This window comes from Salvelinus namaycush, chromosome 3 (assembly GCF_016432855.1).
Source record: "Salvelinus namaycush isolate Seneca chromosome 3, SaNama_1.0, whole genome shotgun sequence".
Taxonomy (NCBI): domain Eukaryota; kingdom Metazoa; phylum Chordata; class Actinopteri; order Salmoniformes; family Salmonidae; genus Salvelinus; species Salvelinus namaycush.
This window is the reverse complement of record NC_052309.1, coordinates 59,107,502-59,132,951: the sequence shown is the minus strand read 5'-3', so window position 1 is coordinate 59,132,951 and position 25,450 is coordinate 59,107,502. Positions and strand designations below refer to the sequence as shown.

Below are 25,450 nucleotides of genomic sequence, written 5' to 3'. Positions count from 1 at the left end.
CAGACAGCGCTCTACCCAGAATAGAAAGAGGAGTGGGAGGCCCCGGTGCACAACTGAGCAAGAGGACAAGTACATTAGTGTCTGGTTTTGAGAAACAGACGCCTCAATCCTCAACTAGCAGCTTCATTAAATAGTACCTGCAAAACACCAGTCTCAACATCAACAGTGAAGAGGCGACTCGGGGATGCTGGCCTTCTAGGCAGAGTTGCAAAGAAAAGCCATATCTCAGACTGGCCAATAAAAATAAAATATTTAAGATGGGCAAAAGAACACACACTGGACAGAGATATGGCTGTTTCTTTGCAACTCTGCCTAGAAGTCCAGCATCCCGCAGTACGTGAACAATGGTGGACATCTTGAAGCATGTCAGGACAACAGACTGGGATAGGGAGAGATTGAGTATGTCCGTAAACACTCTAGCCAGCTGGTGTGGCTCTGTGTTATCCTCAATGCGGGAAAAGGTGTTTAGCTTTTGGGAAGCAAGACGTCGGTATCCGAGACGTGGCTGGTTTTCCGTTTGTAGTCCGTGATTGTCTGTAGACCCTGCCACATACGTCTCGTGTCTGAGCCGTTGAATTGCGACTCCACTTTGTCTCTATACTGACGTTTTGCCTGTTTGATTGCCTTACGGAGGGGATAACTACACTGTTTGTTTTCGGCCATATTCCCAGTCACCTTGCCATGGTTAAATGCAATGGTTTGCGCTTTCAGTTTTGCGCGAACCGTCTACTTTCCGTCTACTTTTGCAGCTCAAGCAGTTATTCTAGGCAAGGCTCTTCTGTGTCACACAAGTCATTTGCTGAAGGCCCAAGCCATCTACTGGTATAACGTTATTATTGATTGCAGTTCTTAAACAAGCTTTAGACATTTATTTTGGAAATTAAACTGGATGCTCTAAAGCAACTTTAACTGGTCTGGGTTAGAGTTGCTTGATTTGACTAGCTACGTTCATGTCTTTTGCAGATGGAACATTACTGACAAGTTTGTACGTATACAAAAATATCTCTAACCCAGTCAAGGGAGACGTAAAGTAATTGAACGTGTAAATATTAATTCATAGTCGTAACGGGAGAGATTTAATATAACGTTTAAATTTCATGTTTCAGCATTGGCTTTTCTTACAATACTAACAATTTACGTATGTTTTTTCTTACGATCCTAACGATACATACAGTCGTGGCCAAAAGCTGAGAATGACACGCATACATTTTCACAAAGTCTGCTGCCTCAGTTTGTATGATGGCAATTTGCATATACTCCAGAATATTATGAAGAGTGATCAGATGAATTGCAATTAACTGCAAAGTCCCTCTTTGCCATGCAAATGAACTGAATTCCCCCCCAAAACATTTCCACTGCATTTCAGCCCTGCCACAAAATGACCAGCTGACATGTCAGTGATTCTCTCGTTAACACAGGTGTGAATGTTGACGAGGACAAGGCTGGTGATCACTCTGTCATGCTGATTGAGTTCGAATAACAGACTGGAAGCTTCAAAAGGAGGGTGGTGCTTGGAATCATTGTTCTTCCTCTGTCAAACATGGTTACCTGCAAGGAAACACGTGCCGTCATCATTGCTTTACACAAAAAGGTCTTCACAGGCAAGGATATTGCTGCCAGTAAGATTGCACCTAAAATCGGATCCTCAAGAACTTCAAGGAGAGCGGTTCAATTGTTGTGAAGAAGGCTTCAGGGCGCCCAAGAAAGTCCAGCAAGCGCCAGGACCGTCTCCTAAAGTTGATTCAGCTGCGGGGTCGGGGCACCACCAGTACAGAGCTTGCTCAGGAATGACAGCAGGCAGGTGTGGGTGCATCTGCAAGCACAGTGAGGCAAAGACTTTTGGAGGATGGCCTGGTGTCAAGAAGGGCAGCAAAAAAGCCACTTCTCTCCAGGAGAAACATCAGGGACAGACTGATATTCTGCAAAAGGTACAGGGATTGGACTGCTGAGGACTGGGGTAAAGTCATTTTCTCTGCTGAATCCCCTTTCCGATTGTTTGGGGCATCTGGAAAAAAGCTTGTCCGGAGAAGACAAAGTGAGCACTACCATCGGTCCTGTCATGCCAACAGTAAAGCATCCTGCAACCATTCATGTGTAGGGTTGCTTCTCAGCCAAAAGAATGGTACCAACACATCCTCCAAGAGCAACTTCTCCCAACCATCCAGGAACAGTTTGGTGATGAAAAATACCTTTTCCAGCATGATGGAGCACCTTGCCATAAGGCAAAAGTGATAACTAAGTGGCTCGAGGAACAAAACATAGATATTTTGGGTCCATGGCCAGGAAACTCCCCAGACCTTAATCCCATTGAGAACTTGTGGCCAATCCTCAAGAGGCGGGTGGACAAACAAAAACCCACAAATTCTGACAAACTCCAAGCGTTGATTATGCAAGAATGGGCTGCCATCAGTCAGGATGTGGCCCAGAAGTTAATTGACAGCATGCCAGGGTGGATTTCAGCGGTCTTGAAGAAGGGTCAAAACTGCAAATATTGACTCTTTGCATCAACTTTATGTAATTGTCAATAAAAGCATTTGACACTTATGAAATGCTTGTAATTATACTTCCGTATTCCATAGTAACATCTGACAAAAATATCTAAAGACACTGAAGCAGCAAACTTTGGAAATTAATATTTGTGTCATTCTCAACTTTTGGCCATAACTGTACTTTCAACCTTTTGGCAGATATCTTGCTCCATGCTGAAACCCCCTATTCTCAACCACAGAGAATGGGAGCATATCAACAGCTATAAACCAAAGACTGTAAAAAATGTAAACACAGCCTACCCTTCGCTCTTGTAATTTCTTTAGCCCGGTCAGAATCAGCTGCCAAGGGCTGCGTGAATGACGTTTTTTTTGCGTTTGTCTTGCTCTGGTTTACTGGGGTGATGTCGGCATAAATCTGTCAACATATTTGAGGCGTTGGCAGCTGTATAGACTGTTCTCGTTGTGCGTGGTGAATTACTGTTAACGTTTTATCCACAACGGTCCACCACCATTGTAATCTAATCTACTGGGAAGCCAACATTTCCCAAACTGGAGATTTAAACAATGATGGAGAATCCTCCAATTCTGGTTTATCGACTCTTCCACTCGCCACCATACAGAACTAGTTCCCAGCTGCGCCTCACAAAAGGACAGTTTGAAATGCACCAATTAAGATTAGAATTTTGATTACAACGTGTGCATAGGCTCTAGTTTTAACTGAATAGCCTGAGCATTTTTTTTCTTCTTAGATTTACTCGAGGCAATAGGCCGACAATGCAGTGTAGGCATAGCCTGTAGGCCTAGTGTTTTCATTTTGAATGAAAACAATTTATGTATTCATTCGGGTTCACAGTGCTGTCGGAACAGAGGTCCCCGTGTACCATTACACCCATAACATCCACCTAATTTTTGTCTGTTGACTGATATTTGTTTTTGATAATTAAATTGAAATCACATCCCCCCAACTGAGGTCTCCTGTTTTTTAAATCAGAAACTGCTAACTGCAAGCACGCCTGATGTCTGCCGAGGCTTCCGCAGGGAGTGTGGCAGCTGCCTCCATCCTCGCCACCCAGTCCTCTGGCCATTGCAGCGAGGAGAAGGGGGTTGGAGGTGGTCTGGCGGGGAGTAAATATGTGAAGCTGAATGTTGGGGGCTCCCTGCATTACACCACAGTACAGACCCTGAGCAAAGAGGACAGCTTACTAAGGAGCATGTGCAATGGAGGAGCAGAGGTCACCATAGATTCGGAGGGTAAGTATGGACCTACAGTTGAAGTCTGAAGTTTACATACACTTAGGTTGGAGTCATTAAAACTCGTTTTTCAACCACAACACAAATTTCTTGTTAACAAACTAGTTTTGGCGTGTGCCTGACAAATAATTTTCCCAACAATTGTTTAGACAGATTATTTCACTTATAATTAATTCACTGTATCACAATTCCAGTAGGTCAGAAGTTGACATACACTAAGTTTATTTTTTAAAATGTTTTATTGAATATTTGAAACATACAATATACTTGCAGTGAAGCCGCTCAATAACTATATCATACCAGTCATCCGACAGATTCCCATTCTGTGTGTCGCTCTGAAGCATCCAGGCTCGATGCCCTGCTCAAGGGCATGTTGACCGATCTACCACCAGGCCAAAAAATGTGAACCCAAACCCTACAAGAGCCCCCCCACAGTTCGCCAATAGCTATCCCTCAACCATTTGAGACCCCCCCCCAGGAAGAAAAATACAATTAATTCCATTCCCCACCCCCGAGAACCCCCCACATACACAAAGTTGACTGCCTTTAAACAACTTGGAAAATTCCAGAAAATGATGTCATGGCTTTAGAGTCTTCTGATAGGCTAATTGACATCATTTGAGTCAATCGGAGGTGTACCTGTGGATGTATTTCAAGGCCTACCTTCAAACTCAGTGCCTCTGCTTGACATCATGGGAAAATCAAAAGAAAGCAGCCAAGACCTCAAAGAAAATTGTCGACCTCCATGTCTGGTTCATCCTTGGGAGCAATTTCCAAACACCTGAAGGTACCACATTCATCTGTACAACCAATAGTACGCAAGTATAAACACCATGGGACCACGCAGCAGTCATACCGCTCAGGAAGGAGACGTAATTCTGTCTCCTAGAGGTGAACGTACTTTTGTGTGCAAATCAATCCCAGAACAACAGCAAAGGACCTTGTAAAGATGCTGGAGGAAACAGATACAAAAGTATCTATATCCACAGTAAAACGAGTCCTATATCGGCATAACCTGAAAGGCCGCTCAGCAAGGAAGAAGCCACTGCTCCAAAACCGCCATAAAAAAGCCAGACTACGGTTTGCAACTGCACATGGGGACAAAGATTGTACTTTTTGGAGAAATGTCCTCTGGTCTGATGAAACAAAAATAGAACTGTTTGGCTATAATGACCATTGTTATGTTTGGAGGAAAAAGGTGGAGGCTTGCAAGCCGAAGAACACCATCCCAACCGTGAAGCACGGGGGTGACAGCATCATGTTGTGGGGGTGCTTTGCTGCTGGAGGGACTGGTGCACTTCACAAAATAGATGGCATCATGAGGACAGAACATTATGTGGCTATATTGAAGCAACATCTCAAGAAATCAGTCAGGAAGTTAAAGCTTGGTCGCAAATGGGTCTTCCAAATGGACATTGACCCCAAGCATAAGTTGTGGCAAAATGGCTTAAGGACAACAAAGTCAAGGTATTGGAGTGGCCATCACAAAGCCCTGACCTCAGTCCTATAGAAAAGTTTTGGGCAGAACTGAAAAAGCGTGTGTGAGGCCTACAAACCTGACTGTTACACCAGCTCTGTCAGGAGGAATGGGAGAAAATTTGCCCAACTTATTGTGGGAAGCATGTGGAAGGCTACCTGAAACGTTTGACCCAAGTTAAACAATTTAAAGGCAATGCTACCAAATACTAATTGAGTGTATGTACATTTCTGGCCCACTGGGAATGTGATGAAAGAAATACAAGCTGAAATAAATCATTCTCTATTATTGTTACATTTCACATTCTTAAAATAAAGTGGTGATCCTAACTGACCTAAGACGGGGCATTTTTACTAGGATTAAATGTCAGGAATTGTGAAAAACAGAGTTTAAAATATTGTGGCTGAGGTGTATATCTAAACTTCCGACTTCAACTGTATGTGTGTTATTTATGTATGCCAGTGTTCCCAATATTTTATTCTAGGATCACGCAGGCTTGCACGTTTTTGTTCCTGTCCAGCACTACCACACTTGATACAACTAGTCAACTAATGGTCACCGAGGTTGCGAATCAGGTTTGCTAATGCTGGAAGAAAAATTGTAGTCCTATGGGAGCCAAAGGAACGGATTGGAAACACTGGGCTGTGTTCAGCAGGATATAATGGTGTGCATCATTCAATTTATTGGAAACAATGCTGTACTGAATAACCAGTTGAAGAATGTTGTGATTTATGGTGGCTCAGAGGGCAATTTTGTGCGGTGTGCTGCTGCACTGGTTTTGATATTTCAAATGGTCACCCATATCGACGAATGAATAATGGTGCTCACCATTTACTCCCGTTTGCAGCGTGTGACGGGATGTGACTTATTGACCTTTTATTTTCTCCATATCATCAGGAATTCCTAAAGCAATCGACACATGGAAAAATGTGAAATATAGATGAGATTGATTCTTGACCATCAGTGCTCACTCCTCAATATTTTTCCTCTTTCTTAGGCTGGGTAGTGTTGGACAGGTGTGGTCGCCATTTTGGCTTGGTGCTGAACTTTATGCGGGATGGCTCGGTACCGCTTCCGGAGTCCCACCGAGAGCTGGAGGAAGTTCTGAAGGAAGCTCAGTACTACAGGGTCCAGGGACTAGTCCAGCACTGCACGTCTGCCATGCAGGTAAGACCCAGACTGACCCAAAGCAAATTATCATTGTGTGTAAAGCACTGAGCTGAGTGTCAGTAAAATTACATTTCCTTTTGTCTTTGAGCTAAATCTGTAAGTCTTATCAAAAGGCTTTCAAAGTGCAATATACTGTATGTGTTAGTCAAACAACTATTATGCACATAGAATCTCTAATGCTTACATTGGATCCCAATGTTTGTGTGTTGAATACCCAGCCCAAAGTGTCAGAAGCCTCCCATAGTGTGAGTCAGATGTTCATGTGAATCAAATGCCTTTGATGTCCCACAGAAACAAAGGGACGTCTATGAGGGGGTTTGCCGCATTCCCATGATTACCTCAACCAAAGAAGAACAGAGAATGATTAACACCTGCAGGAAGGTGAGAGGGATAGAAAGAGGGTGGGTGGATGGGAGGGAAGACGGGCATAGTTAGGAAGGCTGTTCATTACAGATGGCATACTGGTTTGACTTGAAATGCTTACTTTGATCTCAGACCTTAGCTCTGGTATCATTGCTTAGCTTTAGCTCTCATACTGTGAGTTTAGATTTTTTTTATTGCCTTGTGTAAAGTGTCTGAGTGTCCGAAAAGCGCTATACAAACAAAAGTTATTATTAAATTGGACCCCCAACATTTTTCAGCATCATAACTTTTCAAAATAAATGTAATAAAAAATGCTCTATTTGCTACTGTTAAATTAGTTCTAATGTTTCCTGTCTCCCACAGCCTGTAGTAAAACTACAGAACAACAGAGGGAACAACAAGTATTCGTACACCAGGTATTTAAAAAAATATATATATACGTTTTCTGAGACCAATGCGTCTTTTACAGATGAGCCTTGAATTACAGAAATAATAGAAAATACAAACATCAAAATGCAAGCAGAAAGAAAACACGGTCATAAAAACAAACTCATTAATAAGGTCATCAATCAGCTTTCTTCATTCCCCTAGAGGCACCAAAACATCAAATTTAAGAACGTTTTGAAAATTGTTACACAAATGAGGTGGAGGAAAATTTAAAGCTGATTTACCTAACTCAGTAGAGACCAAAGGAATTTCCAGAGTTAGGCATTCCTGAGACCGAGGTGTGGTGACTCATGTCTAAGGTTCAGTAATGATGTTTGGTACAAGGGAGTTTTTGTAAAAGAGCTTTATAAATGAAAACATAGCAATGACTCAAACTACGTCACATCAGAGGGCCAAACAACTGTCTGGTAGAGAATGCAGTGATGAGTACTAAAACTGTCGCCGGTATCAAAGCGCAGTGCTCTATTATAAACTGCTTTAGTAAAGTGGCAGCTGCATTCATATAGATGATGTCGCCATAGTCTAGGATCGATAGGAACGTCGACTGAATAATCCGCTTTCTACAGAAGAAGCCCATTTGTATTCTCAGCTTAACTAACTCATCAATATGCTTTTTAAGACAGCTTTTCACCTATCCAGATGCCCAGATATTTGTAAGCAGGGACACGATCAGTATAAGAACCATCCAAAGTACATATGCTTAAATCATCTGTAATTTTTATTTACTCTAGAGATCAACCTGTACTTAGTTTTACCTGTATTCAATACTAATTTCAGGCCAGTTTTTCTGTAATACAATGAAAGCATATTGTAGTTCCGATAGAGCCTGGTCAACCGCGGAGGCAATGGCATACACGACAGTATCATTGGTGCGGCATACAAGTGCAGGTACATTTTATTATTTATTTTTTTTACAGAAAAGTCGATATTGTTAATGTAAACATTACAAAGTACAGACCCAGAATCGACCCCTGCGGTACACCTTTCGTTATGTCCAGATTTAACACCATCAGAAGATACACGATTGAGTCATGTTTTTCAAGTAATTTTTAAACCAGTTACATGCAGCCTTGTCTAGGCCAATTGAGGAAAGCTTCGCAATTAGCAGGGAGTGATCAACAGTATCGGAGACCTTTGACAGGTCAATGAAGAGGCCCGCACAATGTTGCCTTTTTATCCATACCGTTACCCACATCATTTATGAAGGTGGAAAGTTTTAAGTTCCTCGGTGTACACATCACGGACAAACTGAATTGGTCCACCCACACAGACAGCGTTGTGAAGAAGGCGCAGCAGCGCCTCTTCAACCTCAGGAGGCTGAAGAAATTCGGCTTGTCACCAAAAGCACTCACAAACTTCTACAGATGCACAATCGAGAGCATCCTGTCAGGCTGTATCACCGCCTGGTACGGCAACTGCGCCGCCCACAACCGTAAGGCTCTCCAGAGGGTAGTGAGGTCTGCACAACGCATCACCGGGGGCAAACTACCTGCCCTCCAGGACACCTACACCACCCGATGTCACAGGAAGGCCATAAAGATCATCAAGGACAACAACCACCCGAGCCACTGCCTGTTCACCCCGCTATCATCCAGAAGGCGAGGTCAGTACAGGTGCATCAAAGCGGGGACCGAGAGACTGAAAAACAGCTTCTATCTCAAGGCCATCAGACTGTTAAACAGCCACCACTAACATTTAGTGGCCGCTGCCAACATACTGACTCATCTCCAGCCACTTTAATAATGGGAATTGATGGAAATTATGTAAAAATGTATCACTAGCCACTTTAAACAATGCCACTTAATATAATGTTTACATATCCCACATTACTCATCTCATATGTATATGTATATACTGTACTCTATATCATCTACTGCATCTTGCCATCTTTATGTAATACATGTATCACTAGCCACTTTAAACTATGCCACTTTATGTTTACATACCCTACATTACTCATCTCATATGTATATACTGTACTCTATACCATCTACTGCATCTTGCCTATGCCGTTCTGTACCATCACTCATTCATATATCTTTATGTACATATTCTTTATCCCTTTACACTTGTGTGTATAAGGTAGTAGTTGTGGAATTGTTAGGTTAGATTACTTGTTGGTTATTACTGCATTGTCGGAACTAGAAGCACAAGCATTTCGCTACACTCGCATTAACATCTGCTAACCATGTGTATGTGACAAATAAAATTTGATTTGATGTGAGTGATAGATGTGCAGAAGATGAATGTGCAAGTAGAGATACTGGGGTGCAAAGGAGAAGAAGAAAAAATAACAGTATGGGGATGAGGTAGTTGGATGAGCTATTTACAGATGGGCTATGTACAGGTGCAGTGATATGTGAGCTGCTCTAACAGCTGGTGCTTAAAGCTAGTGAGGGAGATATGAGTCTCCAGCTTCAGTGATTTTTGCAGTTTGTTCCAGTCATTGGCAACAGAGAACTGGAAGGAAAGGCGGCCAAAGGAGGAATTGTCTTTGGGGTTGACCAATGAAATATAATACTGCTGGAGCGCATGCTACGGGTTTGTGCTGCTATTGTGACCAGTGAGCTGAGATAAGGCGGGGCTTTACCTAGCAAAGACTTATAGATGACCTGGAGCCAGTGGGTTTGGCGACGAGTATGAAGCGAGGGCCAGCCAACGAGAGCATACAGGTCGCAGTGGTGGGTAGTATATGGGGCTTTGGTGACAAATCAGATGGCACTGTGATAGACTGTATCCAATTTCCTGAGTAGAGTGTTGGAAGCTATTTTGTAAATTACATCTTTATGTAATACATGTATCACTAGCCACTTTAAACTATGCCACTTTATGTTTACATACCCTACATGACTCATCTCATATGTATATACTGTACTCTATACCATCTACTGCATCTTGACTATGCCGTTCTGTACTATCACTCATTCATATATCTTTATGTACATATTCTTTATCCCTTTACACTTGTGTGTATAAGGTAGTAGTTGTGGAATTGTTAGGTTAGACTACTTGTTGGTTATTACTGCATTGTCGGAACTAGAAGCACAAGCATTTCGCTACACTCGCATTAACATCTGCTAACCATGTGTATGTGACAAATAAAATTTGATTTGATTATATATGTAACTAGCGATGCAGCAGAGATAGTGCTATGACCTGGTCTAAAACCCGACTGATGTACATTTAGAATACATTTCAAAGATAAGGAAGCTCTTAGTTGAGAATTTATCAATGATTCTAATCTTTTAGCTAGGCAATAAAGTTTAAAAAGAGGACAATAATTATTTAGGTCACAAGGATCACCACATGGTTAATGACTCCGTAATCGGTTGTAAGAGCTGCAGCAAAAATGGATCAAGCGTATCAGCCCCAGTGGATTTCTTTAAAAAAGAAAGTTTTACATCAATCTTAAGCAAGGCATCTAGTACATCACAGGTAGTAAATTGTTGAAATTAAAACCAATTCACTAGAAGTAGACGTGTTAACCGGCAGGTCGGCTAGAGGCTGGTAGAGCAGTCGATTGACTGACCAGGGTCATTTAAACCACTGTTTCTCTCAAATAAAAAGCCTGCTGAGATAAATTATGATTTTAATCAATTTTATCCCATTCTCAGTTATGATACCGGAGTCAGACAGAACTTGCTTAGGCAAATAAGAAGAGGAATTTGTACTCTTCAGTGCATTTACTGTTTTCTAACATTTTGAAGGATCACCAGCAGTCAGAGATGGAGCTTTAAACTTGATTTTAGCTCTCTTAATCGATATGATACATCTGTTTCTCAGTTTTCTGAAAGATAACCATTCTACTACAGAGTCCATTGTCTCCCCTAGGATTTTTGTTCAGCAGCGGTGGCGAAGTTAAGGGGAGGGTGGGTAGTGGGCGTGGCTAATGGCACAGTCTCTGATCTAAAATTGTTGAGGCCGTCCTCTTGACCGAAGAGACAATGTTGCTGTTTTAAAGCAAATTTCCTGCAATTCTACAAATTTTGTCATGGGGTTGAGAGAATTTCAGTTTCAACCCTTTTAAGCCCAATGTTACATATAAGCAATAGTGGTGCGTGGGTAAAATCACTGGGAAAGCAGGTTCATGTTTCTGAAATTTCTGACCTCTGTTAGGTTCTAGTTTTCAGAGTAAATAACTCATGGACACTAGAGAAGCTTAACCAAGATGATTTCTTCCCAAAGGGTCGACACAGCTGTATTCAGACAAAAACATGTTTCCATCAGTTGAAGTCAGAAGTTTACATACACCTTAGCCAAACATATTTAAACTCAGTTTTTCATAATTCCTGACATTTAATCCTAGTAAAACATTCCCTATCTTAGGTCAGTTAGGATCACCACTTTATTTTAAGAATGTGAAATGTCAGAATAATAGTAGAGAATGATTTATTTCAGCTTTTATTTCTTTCATCACATTCCCAGTGTGTCAAGTTTACATACACTCAATTAGTATTTGGAGCATTGCCTTTAAATTCTTTAACTTGGGTCAAATGTTTCGGGTAGCCTTCCACAAGCTTCCCACAATAAGTTGGGTGAATTTTGGCCCATTCCTCCTGACAGAGCTGGTGTAACAGTCAGGTTTGTAGACCTTGCTTGTAGGATTGAGGTCAGGGCTTTGTGATGGCCACTCCAATACCTCGACTTTGTTGTCCTTAAGCCATTTTGCCACAACTTTGGAAGTATGCTTGGGGTCATTGTCCATTTGGAAGACCCATTGGCGACCAAGCTTTAACTTCTTGACGCACGGATCCCGGTACCGGGATCATTTATCAACAACAAACTGCAGAGCGCCAAATTCAAAAATAATACTAAAAATATTTATCATGAAATCACAAGTGAAATATACCAAAACACAGCTTAGCTTGTTGTTAATCCACCTATCGTGTCAGATTTTGAAAATATGCTTTACAGCGAAAGCAATCCAAGCGTTTGTGAGTTTATCAATCACTAGACAAAACAGTAAGAACAGCTAGGCCCAAATTAGCATGGTCACGAAAGTCAGAAAAGCAATAAAATTAATCGCTTACCTTTGATAATATTCGGATGTTTGCACTCACGAGACTCCCAGTTACACAAATGTTATTTTTGTTCGATAAATATTACTTTTATAACAAAAAAACGCCATTTGGTTTGCGCGATATGTTCAGAAAACCACAGCCTCATTCCGTTCCTGAAAGGCAGACAAATTCCAAAAAGTATCCGTAATGTTCGTAGAAACATGTCAAACATTTTTTATAATCAATCCTCAGGTTGTTTTTAACATGCATAATCGATAATATTTCAACCGGACGGTAACCTATTCAATAAGAGAGAAAGAAAATGTCGAGCTACCCCTCTCGCGCGCAGGAACTAATCAAAGGACACCTGACTCGTTTTGAAAAATCTTGCTCATTTTTCAAAATAAAAGCCTGAAACTATGTCTAAAGCCTGGTCACAGCCTGGGGAAGCCATTGGAAAACGAATCTGGTTGATACCCCTTTAAATGGAAGAGGGGCAGGCAATGAAACGGGGATAAAAAAAAAATGCACTTCCGGGTTGGATTTCCTCAGGTTTTCGCCTGCAAAATCAGTTCTGTTATACTCACAGACAATATTTTGACAGTTTTGGAAACTTTAGAGTGTTTTCTATCCTAATCTGTAAATTTATATGCATATTCTACGATCTGGGCCGGAGAAATAGTCCGTTTACCTTGGGAACGTTATAAAAAAAAAAAATTGAAATTACAATTCTGCCCCCTAGCTGAAAGAAGTTCTTCCTGACTGATGTCTTGATGTTGCTTCAATATATCCACATAATGTTCTGTCCTCATGATGCCATCTATTTTGTGAAGTGCACAAGTCCCTCCTGCAGCAAAGCACCCCCACAACATGATGCTGCCACCCCCGTGCTTCACGGTTGGGATGGTTCTTCGGCTTGCAAGCCTCCCCCTTTTTACTCCAAACATAACAATGGTCATTATGGCCAAACAGTTCTGTTTTTGTTTCATCAGACCAGAGGACATTTCTTCAAAAGTATTGTCTTCGTCCCCATGTGCAGTTGCAAACCATATTCTGGCTTTTTTATGGCGGTTTTGGAGCAGTGGCTTCTTCCTTGCTGAGCGGCCTTTCAGGTTATGTCGATATAGGACTTGTTTTACTGTGGATATAGATACGTTTGTACCTGTTTCCTCCAGCATCTTCAAGGTTGATTTGCACTTCTCGCATCAAACTACGTTCAGCTCAAGGAGACAAAACACATCTCCTTCCTGAGCAGTATGACGGCTGCGTGGTCCCATGGTGTTTATACTTGCGTACTATTGTTTGTACAGATGAACGTGGTACGTTCAGGCGTTTGGAAATTGCTCCCAAGGATGAACCAGACTTGTGGAGGTCTACAATTGTTTTTCTGAGGTCTTGGCTGATTTCTTTTGATTTTCCAATTATGTCAAGCAAAGAGGCACTGAGTTTGAAGATAGGCCTTGAAAAACATCATCAGGTACACCTCCAATTGACTCAGATGGTGTCAATTCACCTATCAGACGCTTCTAAAGCCATGACATCATTTTCTCGAATTTCCCAAGCTGTTTAAAGGCACAGTCAACATAGTGTATGTAAACTTCTGACCTACTGGAATTGTGATAGTGAATTATAAGTGAAATCTGTCTGTAAACAATTGTTGGAAACATTACTTGTCATGCACAAAGTAGATGTCCTAATCGACTTGCCAAAACAATAGTTTAACAAGAAATTTGTGGAGTGGTTGAAAAATGAGTTTTAATGACTCCAATCTAAGTGTATGTAAACGTCTGATTCAACTGTGTGTATATATACTCCAATTTAGGCCCTCCTCCTCGTCTCCAATCCTTACATATTATGGTTAGACCGGAACAGGGTAATAAACCATAATTTCTCCCTTCAGGGGATCTGACCTGATCTCAAACCCTCCTTCACCTAATCCACAGATGTCCATCCGCTTCCCCTATAGCAATCTTGTGACTTTCTCCCATCCACCCAACACATTCCAAAGCCATCTGTCTTCTACAGATAACGATTAACGTCTGATGAAAAAACACAACACAATAGAACAATCTGTGTACAGTGTGTACAAAATGAATTAAGGAGGTAAGGCAATAAATAGGCCAATAGTGGCGAAGTAATTACAATTTAGCAATTTACACTGGAGTGATAGATGTGCAGATAAGGAGGTGGATGCAAGTAGAAATACTGGTGTGTGAAAGAGCAGAAAAACAAACAAATATTGGGAAGAGGTAGGTAGTTGGTTGGATGGGCTATTTACAGATGGGCTGTGTGCAGCGATCGGTAAGCTGCTCTGACAGCAGACGCTTAAAGTTAGTGAGGGAGATATGTCTCCATCTTCAGTGATTTTTGCAATTCGTTCCATTCATTGGCAGCTGGATGGAAAGGTGGCCAAAAGGGATGTTGGCTTTGGGGATGACCAGTGAAATATTCCTGCTGGAGCTAGGGGTGGGTGCTGCTATGGTGACCAGTGAGCTGAGATAAGGCGGAGCTTTACATAGCAAAGACTTATAGATGACCTGGAGCCAGTGGATTTGGCGACGAATATCTAGCGAGGACCAGCCAACGAGAGCATACAGGTCGCAGTGGTGGGTAGTATATGGGGCTTTGGTGACAAATCGGATGGCACTGTGATAGACTGCATTCAATCTGCTGCCTAGAGTGTTGGAGGCTATTTTGTAAATGACATCCCCGAACTCAAGGATCGGTAGGATACGAGGGTAGGATACGAGGGTATATTTAGCAGCATGAGTGAAGGAGGCGTTGTTGCGAAATCGGAAGCCAATTCTAGATTTCATTTTGGATTGGAGATGCTTAATGTGAGTCTGGAAGGAGAGTTTACAGTCTAGCCAGACACCTAAGTATTTATAGTTGTCCACATATTCTAGGTCAGAATCGTCCAGAGTAGTGATTCTAGTCGTGCGGGTGGGTGCGTGTCGCGATCGGTTGAAGAGCATGCATTTCGTTTTACTAGCATTTAAGATCAGTTGGAGGCCACGGAAGGAGTGTCTTAACAACACTATCAACAAGGCATGTCCTACACTTAGGAAAATTGCAATTGGCTCAGAACAGGGCAGCACGGTTGGCCCTTGGATATACACAGAAAGCTACTTTTAATAATATGCATGTCAATTTCTCCTGGCTCAAAGTGGAGGAGAGATTGACTTCATCACTACTTGTATTTATGAGGTATTAACATGTTGAATGCACCGAGCTGTCTGTCTGAACTACTGGCACACAGCTCGGACACCCGCGAATACTCCACAAGACATGCCACGAGGTCTCTTCACAATCCCCAAGTCCAGAACAGACTATGGCAGGCACACAGTACTACATGGAACTCTATTCCACATCAAGTAACTGATGCAGGCAGTCAAATTAGATTAAAATAACAGATAAAAAATACTATATTGAACAGTGGGGACTGTGAAGCAACACATACATAGGGCACAGACACATGCATACACATACACACACACACACACACGATAATATACGCACCATACACACACACATGGATTTAGTACTGTAGATATGTGATAGTGGTGGAGTAGGGGTCTGATGGCACACAGTGTGTTGTGACATCTGTGAATGTATTGTAATGTTTTTAATATTGTTTAAACTGCCTTCGTTTTGCTGGACCCCAGGAAGAGAGCAGCTTTTTGTTGACAAAAGTCTATCACACTGTCAAACAAAGTGGTGATTTTAGCATGTAAATATTGGTGGGGCAAACTCCCCCCAACTTTTTTGGGGATGCATGCCAGCAAAGCCACTAAACAATACATTAATTGCACTATAACAGTGCCAACAAACTGTTAGGGCCTACATAAAGCTGTCCCAACAGCAGTCCCAACACCTTACCGCTACACCTGGCTATCAGCGGAGGCTTGTCTGGCAGCGAAACGGTTCATTCAGCCTCATTTACTGCCTTTAAAAAAAAAAAACATAGCTGAAATGATGACTTGCTTAAACAAATGTGGTTTCTACTGACAATTAAGATTTAGAATCTGTGGCATAAGGGGACGACGAGCGGATAAGAAGTAATCCGTAATGTCGATTTAAGATAATAATGAGCGAGCTAGGATGAACGTAGTCAATATGAAAAATAAATCTGCACTTTTTACATGTACCGCGACAGAATTCAGAACACAGCCGTTCTTAGTTTTCACCCTGTACACCAAGTCAGACCCATAAGATAAAGGGGGCATATAAGCAGATAATGAAACCTATTAGAATATTCAATGATGACATTTTGCCAAAACAGGCTATAGGCTACATGTGCACCACCAAGTCAGAACAGTAGGCTAAATTATAAGGGGAAAATTGACCAAATTATTAGGGTGAGGCACATGGGCTACTAACAGCTAAACAACAAACACTTAGTATTTATTTCTTAGCTACAGTATATATATACTACCAGTCAAAAGATTTAGGACACCTACTCATACAAGGGTTTTTCTTTATTTTGACTATTTTCTATGTTTTATAATAATAAAGATATCAACACTATGAAATAACACACATGGAAACATGTCGTAACCAAAAAAGTGTTAAACAAATCAAAATATTTTATTTTTCAGATTCTTCAAATAGCCAGTGAAATGCTTAATTATACAAGCCCTTAGCCAACAATGCAGTTTTATGGGAAAAAGTGAAAGTATTTGCTAAAATGAACTGAAGTAAAATAATAAAATAAAACATTTTAACGAGAAATAATAAAATGACAGTAGCGAGGCTATATACAGGGGTTACCAGTACAGGGTCAATGTGCGGGGGCACCGGTTAGTCGAGCTAATTGAGGTAATATGTAGGTAGAGGTAAAGTGACTGCATGGATAATAATCAGAGTAGTAGCAGCGTAAAAATGGGGGCGGGGGGACAAGGCAAATAGTCCAGGTAGCAATTTGATGAGCTTTTCAGGAGTCTTATGGCTTGGGGGTAGAAGCTGTTAAGAAGCCTTTTGGACCTAGACTTGGTGCTCCGGTACCGCTTGCCATGCGGTAGCATAGAGAACAGTCTATGACTAGGGTGGCTGGAGTCTTTGGCAATTTTTCGGGCCTTCCTTTGACACAGCCTGGTATAGAGGTCCTGAATGGCAGGAAGCTTGGCCTCAGTGACGTACTGGGCCGTACGCACTATACTCTATAGTGGGTAGTTACTCAAAGCCAGTGGCATGTCATTAGTAAAGATTGAAAAAAGTTAGGGGCCTAGACAGATGCCCTGGGGAATTCCTGATTCTACCAGGATTATGTTGGAGAGGCTTCCATTAAAGAACACCCTTTGTGTTCTGTTAGAGAGGAACTCTTTATCCACAATATAACATGGCCATACGTTTTTCCAGCAGCAGACTATGATCGATAATGTGAAAAGCCGCACTGAAGTCTAACAAAGCCCCCACAATCTTATCATCAATTTCACATTTGCATAGATTTTTTAAATATCATAAATACTGTGTTATTTGGAGTCTCCTTGGGCAGTCCTATCACTCCTGATGTATTTTTATGCATATATATATATATATATATATATAGCTCAATTAGCTTTTCTAAATACTTTATATTTTATATACACTACCAGTCAAAAGTTTGGACACACCTACTCATTCAAGGGTTTTTCTTTATTTCTACTATTTTCTATATTGTAGATTAATAGTGAGAGATCAAAACTATGAAATAACACATGGAATCATGTAGTAACCAAAAAAGTGTGAGAAATTACAATGTATTTTCTATTTTAGATTCTTCAATGTAGCCACCTTTTGCCTTGATGACAGCTTTGCACACTCTTGGCATTCTCTCTACCAGCTTCACCTGGAATACTTTTCCAACAGTCTTGAAGGACATATGCTGATCACTTGTTGGCTGCTTTTCCTTCACTCTGCGTCCAACTCATCCTAAACCATCTCAATTGGGTTGAGGTCGGGTGATTGTAGAGGCCAGGTCATCTGATGCAGCACTCCATCACAGCCTGGAGGTGTGTTGGGTCGTTGTCCTGCTGAAAAACAAATGATAGTCCCGCTAAGCACAAACCAGATGTGCTGGTGTGTAGCTGCAGAATGCTGTGGTAGCCATGCTGGTTAAGTGTGCCTTGAATTCCCCACACCATCACACCACCGCCACGGTTCACGGTGGGAACCACACATGCAGAGAGCATCCGTTCGTCTAATCTGCGTCTCACAAAGGCACGGCGGTTGGAACCAAAACCTCAAATTTGGACTCATCAGACCAAAGAACAGATTTCCACCGGTATAATGTCCATGGCTCGTGTTTCTTGGCCCAAGCAAGTCTCTTCTTATTGGTGTCATTTAGTAGTGGTTTCTTTGCAACATTTTGACCATGAAGGCCTGATTCACGCAGTCTCCTCTGAACAGTTGATGTTACTGTTACTCTGAAGCATTTATTTGGGCTACAATTTCTGAGGCTGGTAACTTTAACTTATCCTGTTCAGCAGATGTAACTCTGGGTCTTCCTTTCCTGTGGCGGTCCTCGTGAGAGCCAGTTTCATCATAGCGCTTGATGTTTTTTGCGACTGCACTTGAAGAAACCTTCAAAGTTCTTGAAATGTTCCAGATTGACTGACCTTCATGTCTTAAAGTAACGAACTGTTGATTCTCCTTGCTTATTTGAGCTGTTCTTGCCATAATAGCCCTACTTGGTAAAAGACCAAGTCCATATCTTCTGTATGCCTCTCCTACATTGTCACAACACAACTGATTGGCTCAAACGCATTAAGAAGGAAAGACATTTCACAAATTAACTTTTAACAAGGTACACCTGTTAATTGAAATGCATTCCAGGTGACAATCTCATAAAGATGTTTGAGAGAATGCTAAGAGTGTGCAAAGCTGTCATCAACGCAAAAGGTGGCTACTTTTTGGAACCTCAAATATATTTTTTTTATGCTTAACACTTCTTTGGTTACTACATGATTCCATATGTTAGTTCATAGTTTTGATGTCTTCACTATTATTGTACAATGTAGAAAATAGCAAAAAATAAAGAAACCCTTGAATGAGTAGGTGTGTCCAAACGTTTGGCTGGTACTGTATATATTTTTTATCATATATTGGAGTGGCTAAACGAATATAAGGGCAACACAAGTCTATTTTCCTTGCTTTAGCCTAGGCCTGATTTCTCATCTGAATGAACTCGGATAGCTCTGAATTGTTATCTCAACTAATACTACTACAAAAGCATCCCAGGTACTGTTGATACCCAGGAGCAATGTTCCCTCCAATTTTCACACACTGAGCAAATTTCAGGTCTTGGGATTGGAAACTTGAATACTGAGCATTCTGTTCAACTTCTGGCACACGTTTACTTTGAAGTTCAACTCCTACCCCCCTTTAAGTTGACGTTTTAAATAGTGGCCAAGTAGGCTACTGTGGCTATTTGAGCCTAATAAGCCTATCAGAGTGGCCTGACAAGAAAAATAATGCAAATGCATCCCATAACATTTTCACAAGGAAATACTAGCTATTTATTTGGGGGGGATATGTAGCCTATTTTAGCCTACTATGTGTTCAACATAGGCCTACATTCCATGAGACTTTAAAAAACCATTATGCAGGGCGTAATAGGTGACTGGAAATTGCGTTGTAGGCTATTGCGTTTGTGTATGATGCAAGAAACTAATTTTACAAAATAAAATTCATTTATTAATACAATAGAGAATCAGACAATTTAGGCTACCTTCTGCCTATTGGCTTTTTTTTGCATATTCAAGCCCGTCTCAAAATACAAAGTTTTTTTTTTTTAAAGACAAAATCAAAGCTCTTACCTGACACTTTTGAAAGATGGCAAGAAATGTTCACGTTTTGTGCTTTTATTGGACGCAATCACTCTCCCATTGCTGACCAAAAAAATGCTATAACTGGGCAAATAACTTGCTAAATAGCAAAGAATATCAACAAATGTGCAAGGTGAGGGCCGCAAAATCTGCTCTTTGATCTCAAAAGCACATATTCGACAGCAGATGATTGAAAGACCGCCTACTACATCAAAATCACTGACTCAATCTTGAGGTTTGTTGCATTGAAAGTGGCTGATACTATGTTGATTTGATCACAATTCCCACATTAGAAGGAAACCATCTGTTTTAGGGAAATGTGTAAACTAAAGGGGCAACTCTAGTGAAGTTCAATCTTGCACGGGCCAGCATTTGTTCTGCGCGGAAATCCTGAGGGAGTTGCGTGGCCGCGTGCGCGCAGCTTAGAGGGAACATTGCCCAGGAGTTTAGGTATATCCAATAGGTAGTCATGTTATAGCTGCTGTTGACTTTATAGGTGATTCCATGCCCAAAGTCTCTATTTTAGCAAGCACTGCCACAATTAAGCTAAGCAACAAAAAAGTTACATTAGTTACTGCCTACTCTTAGGAATGTAAAACCAAATATTTCACTTTGAGATTTCAGTGTTTTATGTATGTCAGGCATTGTTGCCAAGGGGTGATGCATCCCAAGTCAGGATCTCATGCGCTCTGCATGTGTATGTTGACAATGTTGCTGTCTTAGGGATTGACCCAACTCCTTGCTTTTCACTCTCCTTCAGTAACTCGGACGACAACCTGCTGAAAAACATTGAGCTGTTTGATAAACTGGGGCTGCGCTTCAACGGGCGCGTCCTGTTTGTCAAGGACGTGCTCGGGGACGAGATCTGCTGCTGGTCCTTCTACGGTGAGGGCCGCAAGATCGCTGAGGTGTGCTGCACATCCATTGTCTACGCCACTGAGAAGAAACAGACCAAGGTAAGCCCAGTTCAACCAATTTCACTCTGAGCTTCCACAGCTTAAACAGAGGCCAGCAACATCAGGGTTTAGGTAAATGCTAGGGTATACAGTGCCTTCAAAGTATTTACACCCCATGACTTTTTCCACATTTTGCTGTTACAAAGTGGGATTAAAATGGATTTAATTTACTTTTTTGTGTAACGATGTAAAGTACTCTCTTTTCAAAGTCGAACAAAAATTCATACTTAAAAGAACACAATCTTGACTAGATGAGTCAATACATGTTAGAATCACCTTTGGAAGTTATTACAGCTGTGAGTATTTCTGGATAAGTTTGAAAAGCTTTCCACACCTGGATTGTACAACATTTGCCCATTTTATTATTGTTTTCAAAATTCTTCAAGCTCTGGCAAGTTGGTTGTCGGTCATGGCTAGAAAACCATTTTCAGGTCTTGCCTTGTATTTTCAAGCTATTTAAGTCAAAACTGTAACTCAGCCATTCATTCACTGTCTTGGTAAGCAACTCCAGTGTAGATTTGACCTTGTGTTTTAGGTTATTGTCCTACTGAAAGGTGAATTCATCTCCCAGTGTCTGGTGGAAAGCAGACTGAACCAAGTTATCCTCTAGGATTTTGCCTGTGCTAAGCTCCATTCTGTTTATTTTTTATCTTGAAAAACTCCCCTGTCCTTAATGATTAGAAGAATACCTGTTAGGGCTGGGCGAGATATAGGATTAATTGGAATGTATGTTTTTGCGCGATATTCCACATGCCTGTAATCGCAAGAATAATTATTTATTTATTTTCCCATTTTTATGAGCGTTCATGTCCGCTCGTTCTCATGTCTTTTTGGTCTCGTATCCTTCACTCCTTCTGTGCTGTGTCCCTGAGGTTTAATAAGAACTGGAGACTGCGCCCAAGATGTCTGCGTTTTGTTTTCAAGGTAATCTATTCATGTTCGCGTACGCCGATAGATGGACCCTCTATATCCAGGTTGCATTCGGACCAACTTTTGTATTTATTAGGGATCCCCATTACCTTCCTGGGGTCCAAACATATTAAAATACTTACATATAAAAAAGATACAGCAGTACATCATATTACACCACTCCATATCTACAATACACATGCGCACTAGCACTCAGTGCACACAGGTAGCAGCGTGAACAGCAACGATGTTGTCATGTTATCCAAAGAATGGCAGAAGTTGGATGAACATAAAATGTTAATATCTGTGAGTGATGAAGAAAAATCTGTTTCAGTGACAAATATTTGAATAGTTCCATGCATCTTTTGTGCAAAAAAGTGATGACTGAAGTCTCTTATTAGTCTGACTTCTATGTGGCCGTCTATGGAAATTGTCTTTCTGGGCTGGGCGTCAGTTACACTGCAGCACCGACTCAAAACTGTAGGAGCAATCAAAACTGTTTTAAACAAAATTATACTGAACAAAAGTATAAACACAACAATTTAAAACTGAGTTACAGTTCTAATAAGGAAATGTGTCAATTGATTAGGCCCTAATCTATGGATTTCACATGACTGGGAATACAGATATGCATCTGTTGGTCACAGATAACTTAAAAAAAAAAAAGTAGATGCGTGGATCAGAAAACCAGTCAGTATCTGATGTGACCACCATTTGCCTCATGCAGCACGATCTCCTTCGCATAGAGTTGATCAGGCCTGTGGAATGTTGTCCCACTCCTCTTCAATGGCTGTGTGAAGGTGTCTAGTCAGGATCGAGGGAAAGATGAACGGAGCAAAGTACTGAGATCCTTGATGAAAACCTGCTCCAGAGCGCCCAGTACCTCAGACTGGGGTGAAGGTTCACCTTCCAACAGGACAACAACCCTAAGCACGGAGCCAAGACAACGCAGGAGTGGACATGTCTCTGAATGTCCTTGAGTGGCCCAGCCAGAGTCCGGACATGAACCCGATCGAACATCTCTGGAGAGACCTAAAAGTAGCTGTGCAGCGACACTCCCCATCCAACCTTACAGAGCTTAAGAGGATCTGCAGAGAATGGGAGAAACTCCCCAAATACAGGTGTGCCAAGCTTGTAGCGTAATACCCAAGAAGACTCAAGGCTTTAATCACTGCCAAAGATGCTTGAACAAAGTAAAGGATCTGAATACTTATGTAGATGTTTTCAGTTTTTTTTATTTTTAAATTAGCAAAAGTTTCTAAACCTGTTTTTGCTTTGTCATTATGGTGTGTTGTGTGTAGATTGAGGTTAAACAACAATTTGATACATTTTAGAATGAGGCTGTAATGTAACAAATTGTTGGAAAAAGTCAAGGGTTCTGAGTACTTTCCGAAGGCACTTTGGGTAGCAGAGAGAATTCTATATTATTCTTTGCTCTTCCTTCTCCCTGTCAGGTGGAGTTTCCTGAAGCCCGCATCTTTGAGGAGACCCTCAACATCCTCATCTATGAGAATGGGCGTGGTTCTGGCCCGGGAGGCGTGGCCCTTTTGGAGTCATCGCCTGGGGCCAGCCAATCAGAGGAGGAGGGGGCCAGCGCAGGGGACCGAAGGGTGAGGAGGATCCACGTGAGGAGGCACATCATGCACGACGAGAGAGGACACGGCCAACAGACTGTGTATAAGGACTGAGAAAAAAAGAATGAACTGTGGGGATACGGAGAGGATAAAGAGAGGGAGTTAGCGGCAGGGTAAAGATACAGGTTGTTTGGCGGCGGGGTGTTTGCATGGAGAGGTTAGGGCGGATGTTTAGTAGGGGTGGGTGGGACAGGTTCTTATATAAGGAAGCAGATGTGGGACTTCAAGATGCTTATTATCAAGGACTGAGATATTATTTTTTGGTGCCCGATTGGGAAAACAACCCCTAACCCAAAGGTGGGACTAATACACTAATGAATGTGCACACTTATGGGAGAAGGGTAGAGAGAATTGGACCACAGCATAGGTCTGCAAATACCTAGGGGCTAGTTTGGGCTATCTCCCGACCAGTTTTGTGTGGTGGTAACGTGACTGGAAGATGTAGGGGTTCGCTGGTTCAACTAAGGTACTTTAACTGCACTAAAAGGGAACCGGGATGGTGGAGTGGGGTGGTGGTAGTAGGTTAGAAGAAATGAGACTGCTGAGCATTGCTGGATGTTTATTCCTTTTGAATTGGTTACTGTTGTATGTATTTGTCTATTTATTATTATTTGGTTAATTTGTCCTTTTATATAACTTTAAATACATTATTTATTTATTCTGTATAGATGTTGGTGGGAATTGTATGTGTTGAGGGTGCTGATCTGATTTGATGTTTTGACCAGTTTACGCACTGATCACTTTCCTAACCGACACTTGATGCCATGCTCATCCAATATGTTGAGGCAATGTCACGTATGGTCATGTTTAACTGCCATGTGAGTTCATGTTTACACATTGACTTGCTAAATCATGTTTTAATATTTTTTGTCCATGATGCTACCGTGCCTAATTGAAACAGGATTTCATGTTGTCTGATGGTGAAATCAGCCTTTGGCTCTCTAAAATAATGTTTAAGTCTTTGTATTCAATTTGGTACATATTCCTTCCTTGCACTAAAGTCTGATCACAAAAAGCAAAAAAATAAAAAAATGTAACAGGTGAAATGATCTGAACCTGGGAAGTATTTTATGTCCCAGTGGTTATTGGACACTTGTTAACCCATAGAAGCATGTAATCTGGCAGGTAAATCTCACATCCTAATCCAATTATTATTATTTTGTTTTTTAAAGAAGTTTGGGGCAATTTATCCAGGACTAGGGGCTTAATCTGGGTCAAGAAAACCATCCCATAATGTCTGCCAAGATGCGCAAACCATTTTTTCCCCCCGTCAAATGTTCTTTATGATATTGTAACTATCTGGGGTTTTAGATATTTTATGGACCATCAACATTCTCAATAAAAGTCTAAAACCTGCATCTTGATGTTGTGTGTTGGATCGAGTGGAAAATCCCACTCTTCCTGTCCTCTTAATCTTCTCGAATGGACAGATGAATTTGCATTCACCTTTCCATTAATGCAGGTGAATGACGAGAAGGCCCCGTTATACTATTGAGATCCAGGCTGTATCACAACCAGCCGTGATTGGGAGTCCCGTAGGGCGGCGCACACTTGGCCCAGCGTCGCCCGGGTTAGGCCGGTGTTGTAAATAAGAATTTGTTCTTAACTGACTTGCCTAGTTAAATAAAGGTTACATTTAAAAAAGATGCCCCTCTAGGTAACTCATAGAGCCAAACATACGGTTTACACTAGATTACACAGCCACAAAGTCAAAATTGGCTAGCTTTTTGTCTTAATTTAAGGTTAGGCATAAGGTTAGCAGTGTGTCAATTTCAGGTCAGTGCTTGACTTGGACTGAAATAGTTGCAGGTACTCATTTTGGATGACGGTACTGTTTACATTTAGGTGAAGGAGCTCCACAATACTTTTGCTGAGATTCAATAATAGGAACAGAAGCTCAAGCAGTAGAAATGTTATGGTTCCGGTACTCTGCTCCTTTGAGCTCCTGC

The 25,450-nt window shown here is 41.4% G+C and overlaps 1 protein-coding gene across 2 annotated transcripts in view; it reads left to right on the top strand.

Annotated features, from left to right (window-relative positions):
* The window catches only part of kctd13 (potassium channel tetramerization domain containing 13), a 34,239-nt gene extending 9,380 nt beyond the window's left edge, over positions 1-24,859 (top strand). Inside the window, exons 2-7 of one of the 2 annotated variants that reach the window (XM_038980105.1) lie at positions 3,481-3,740; positions 6,215-6,384; positions 6,679-6,768; positions 7,114-7,166; positions 20,763-20,958; positions 23,322-23,555. In XM_038980105.1, the coding sequence (XP_038836033.1) occupies positions 3,506-3,740; positions 6,215-6,384; positions 6,679-6,768; positions 7,114-7,166; positions 20,763-20,958; positions 23,322-23,555 (978 nt within the window). In that variant the 5' untranslated portion in view covers positions 3,481-3,505. Of the gene's footprint in view, positions 1-3,480; positions 3,741-6,214; positions 6,385-6,678; positions 6,769-7,113; positions 7,167-20,762; positions 20,959-23,321 lie in introns of those variants that run through there. The other variant, XM_038980113.1, reaches the window with a different exon arrangement.
* The last annotated feature ends 591 nt before the right edge of the window (positions 24,860-25,450 follow it).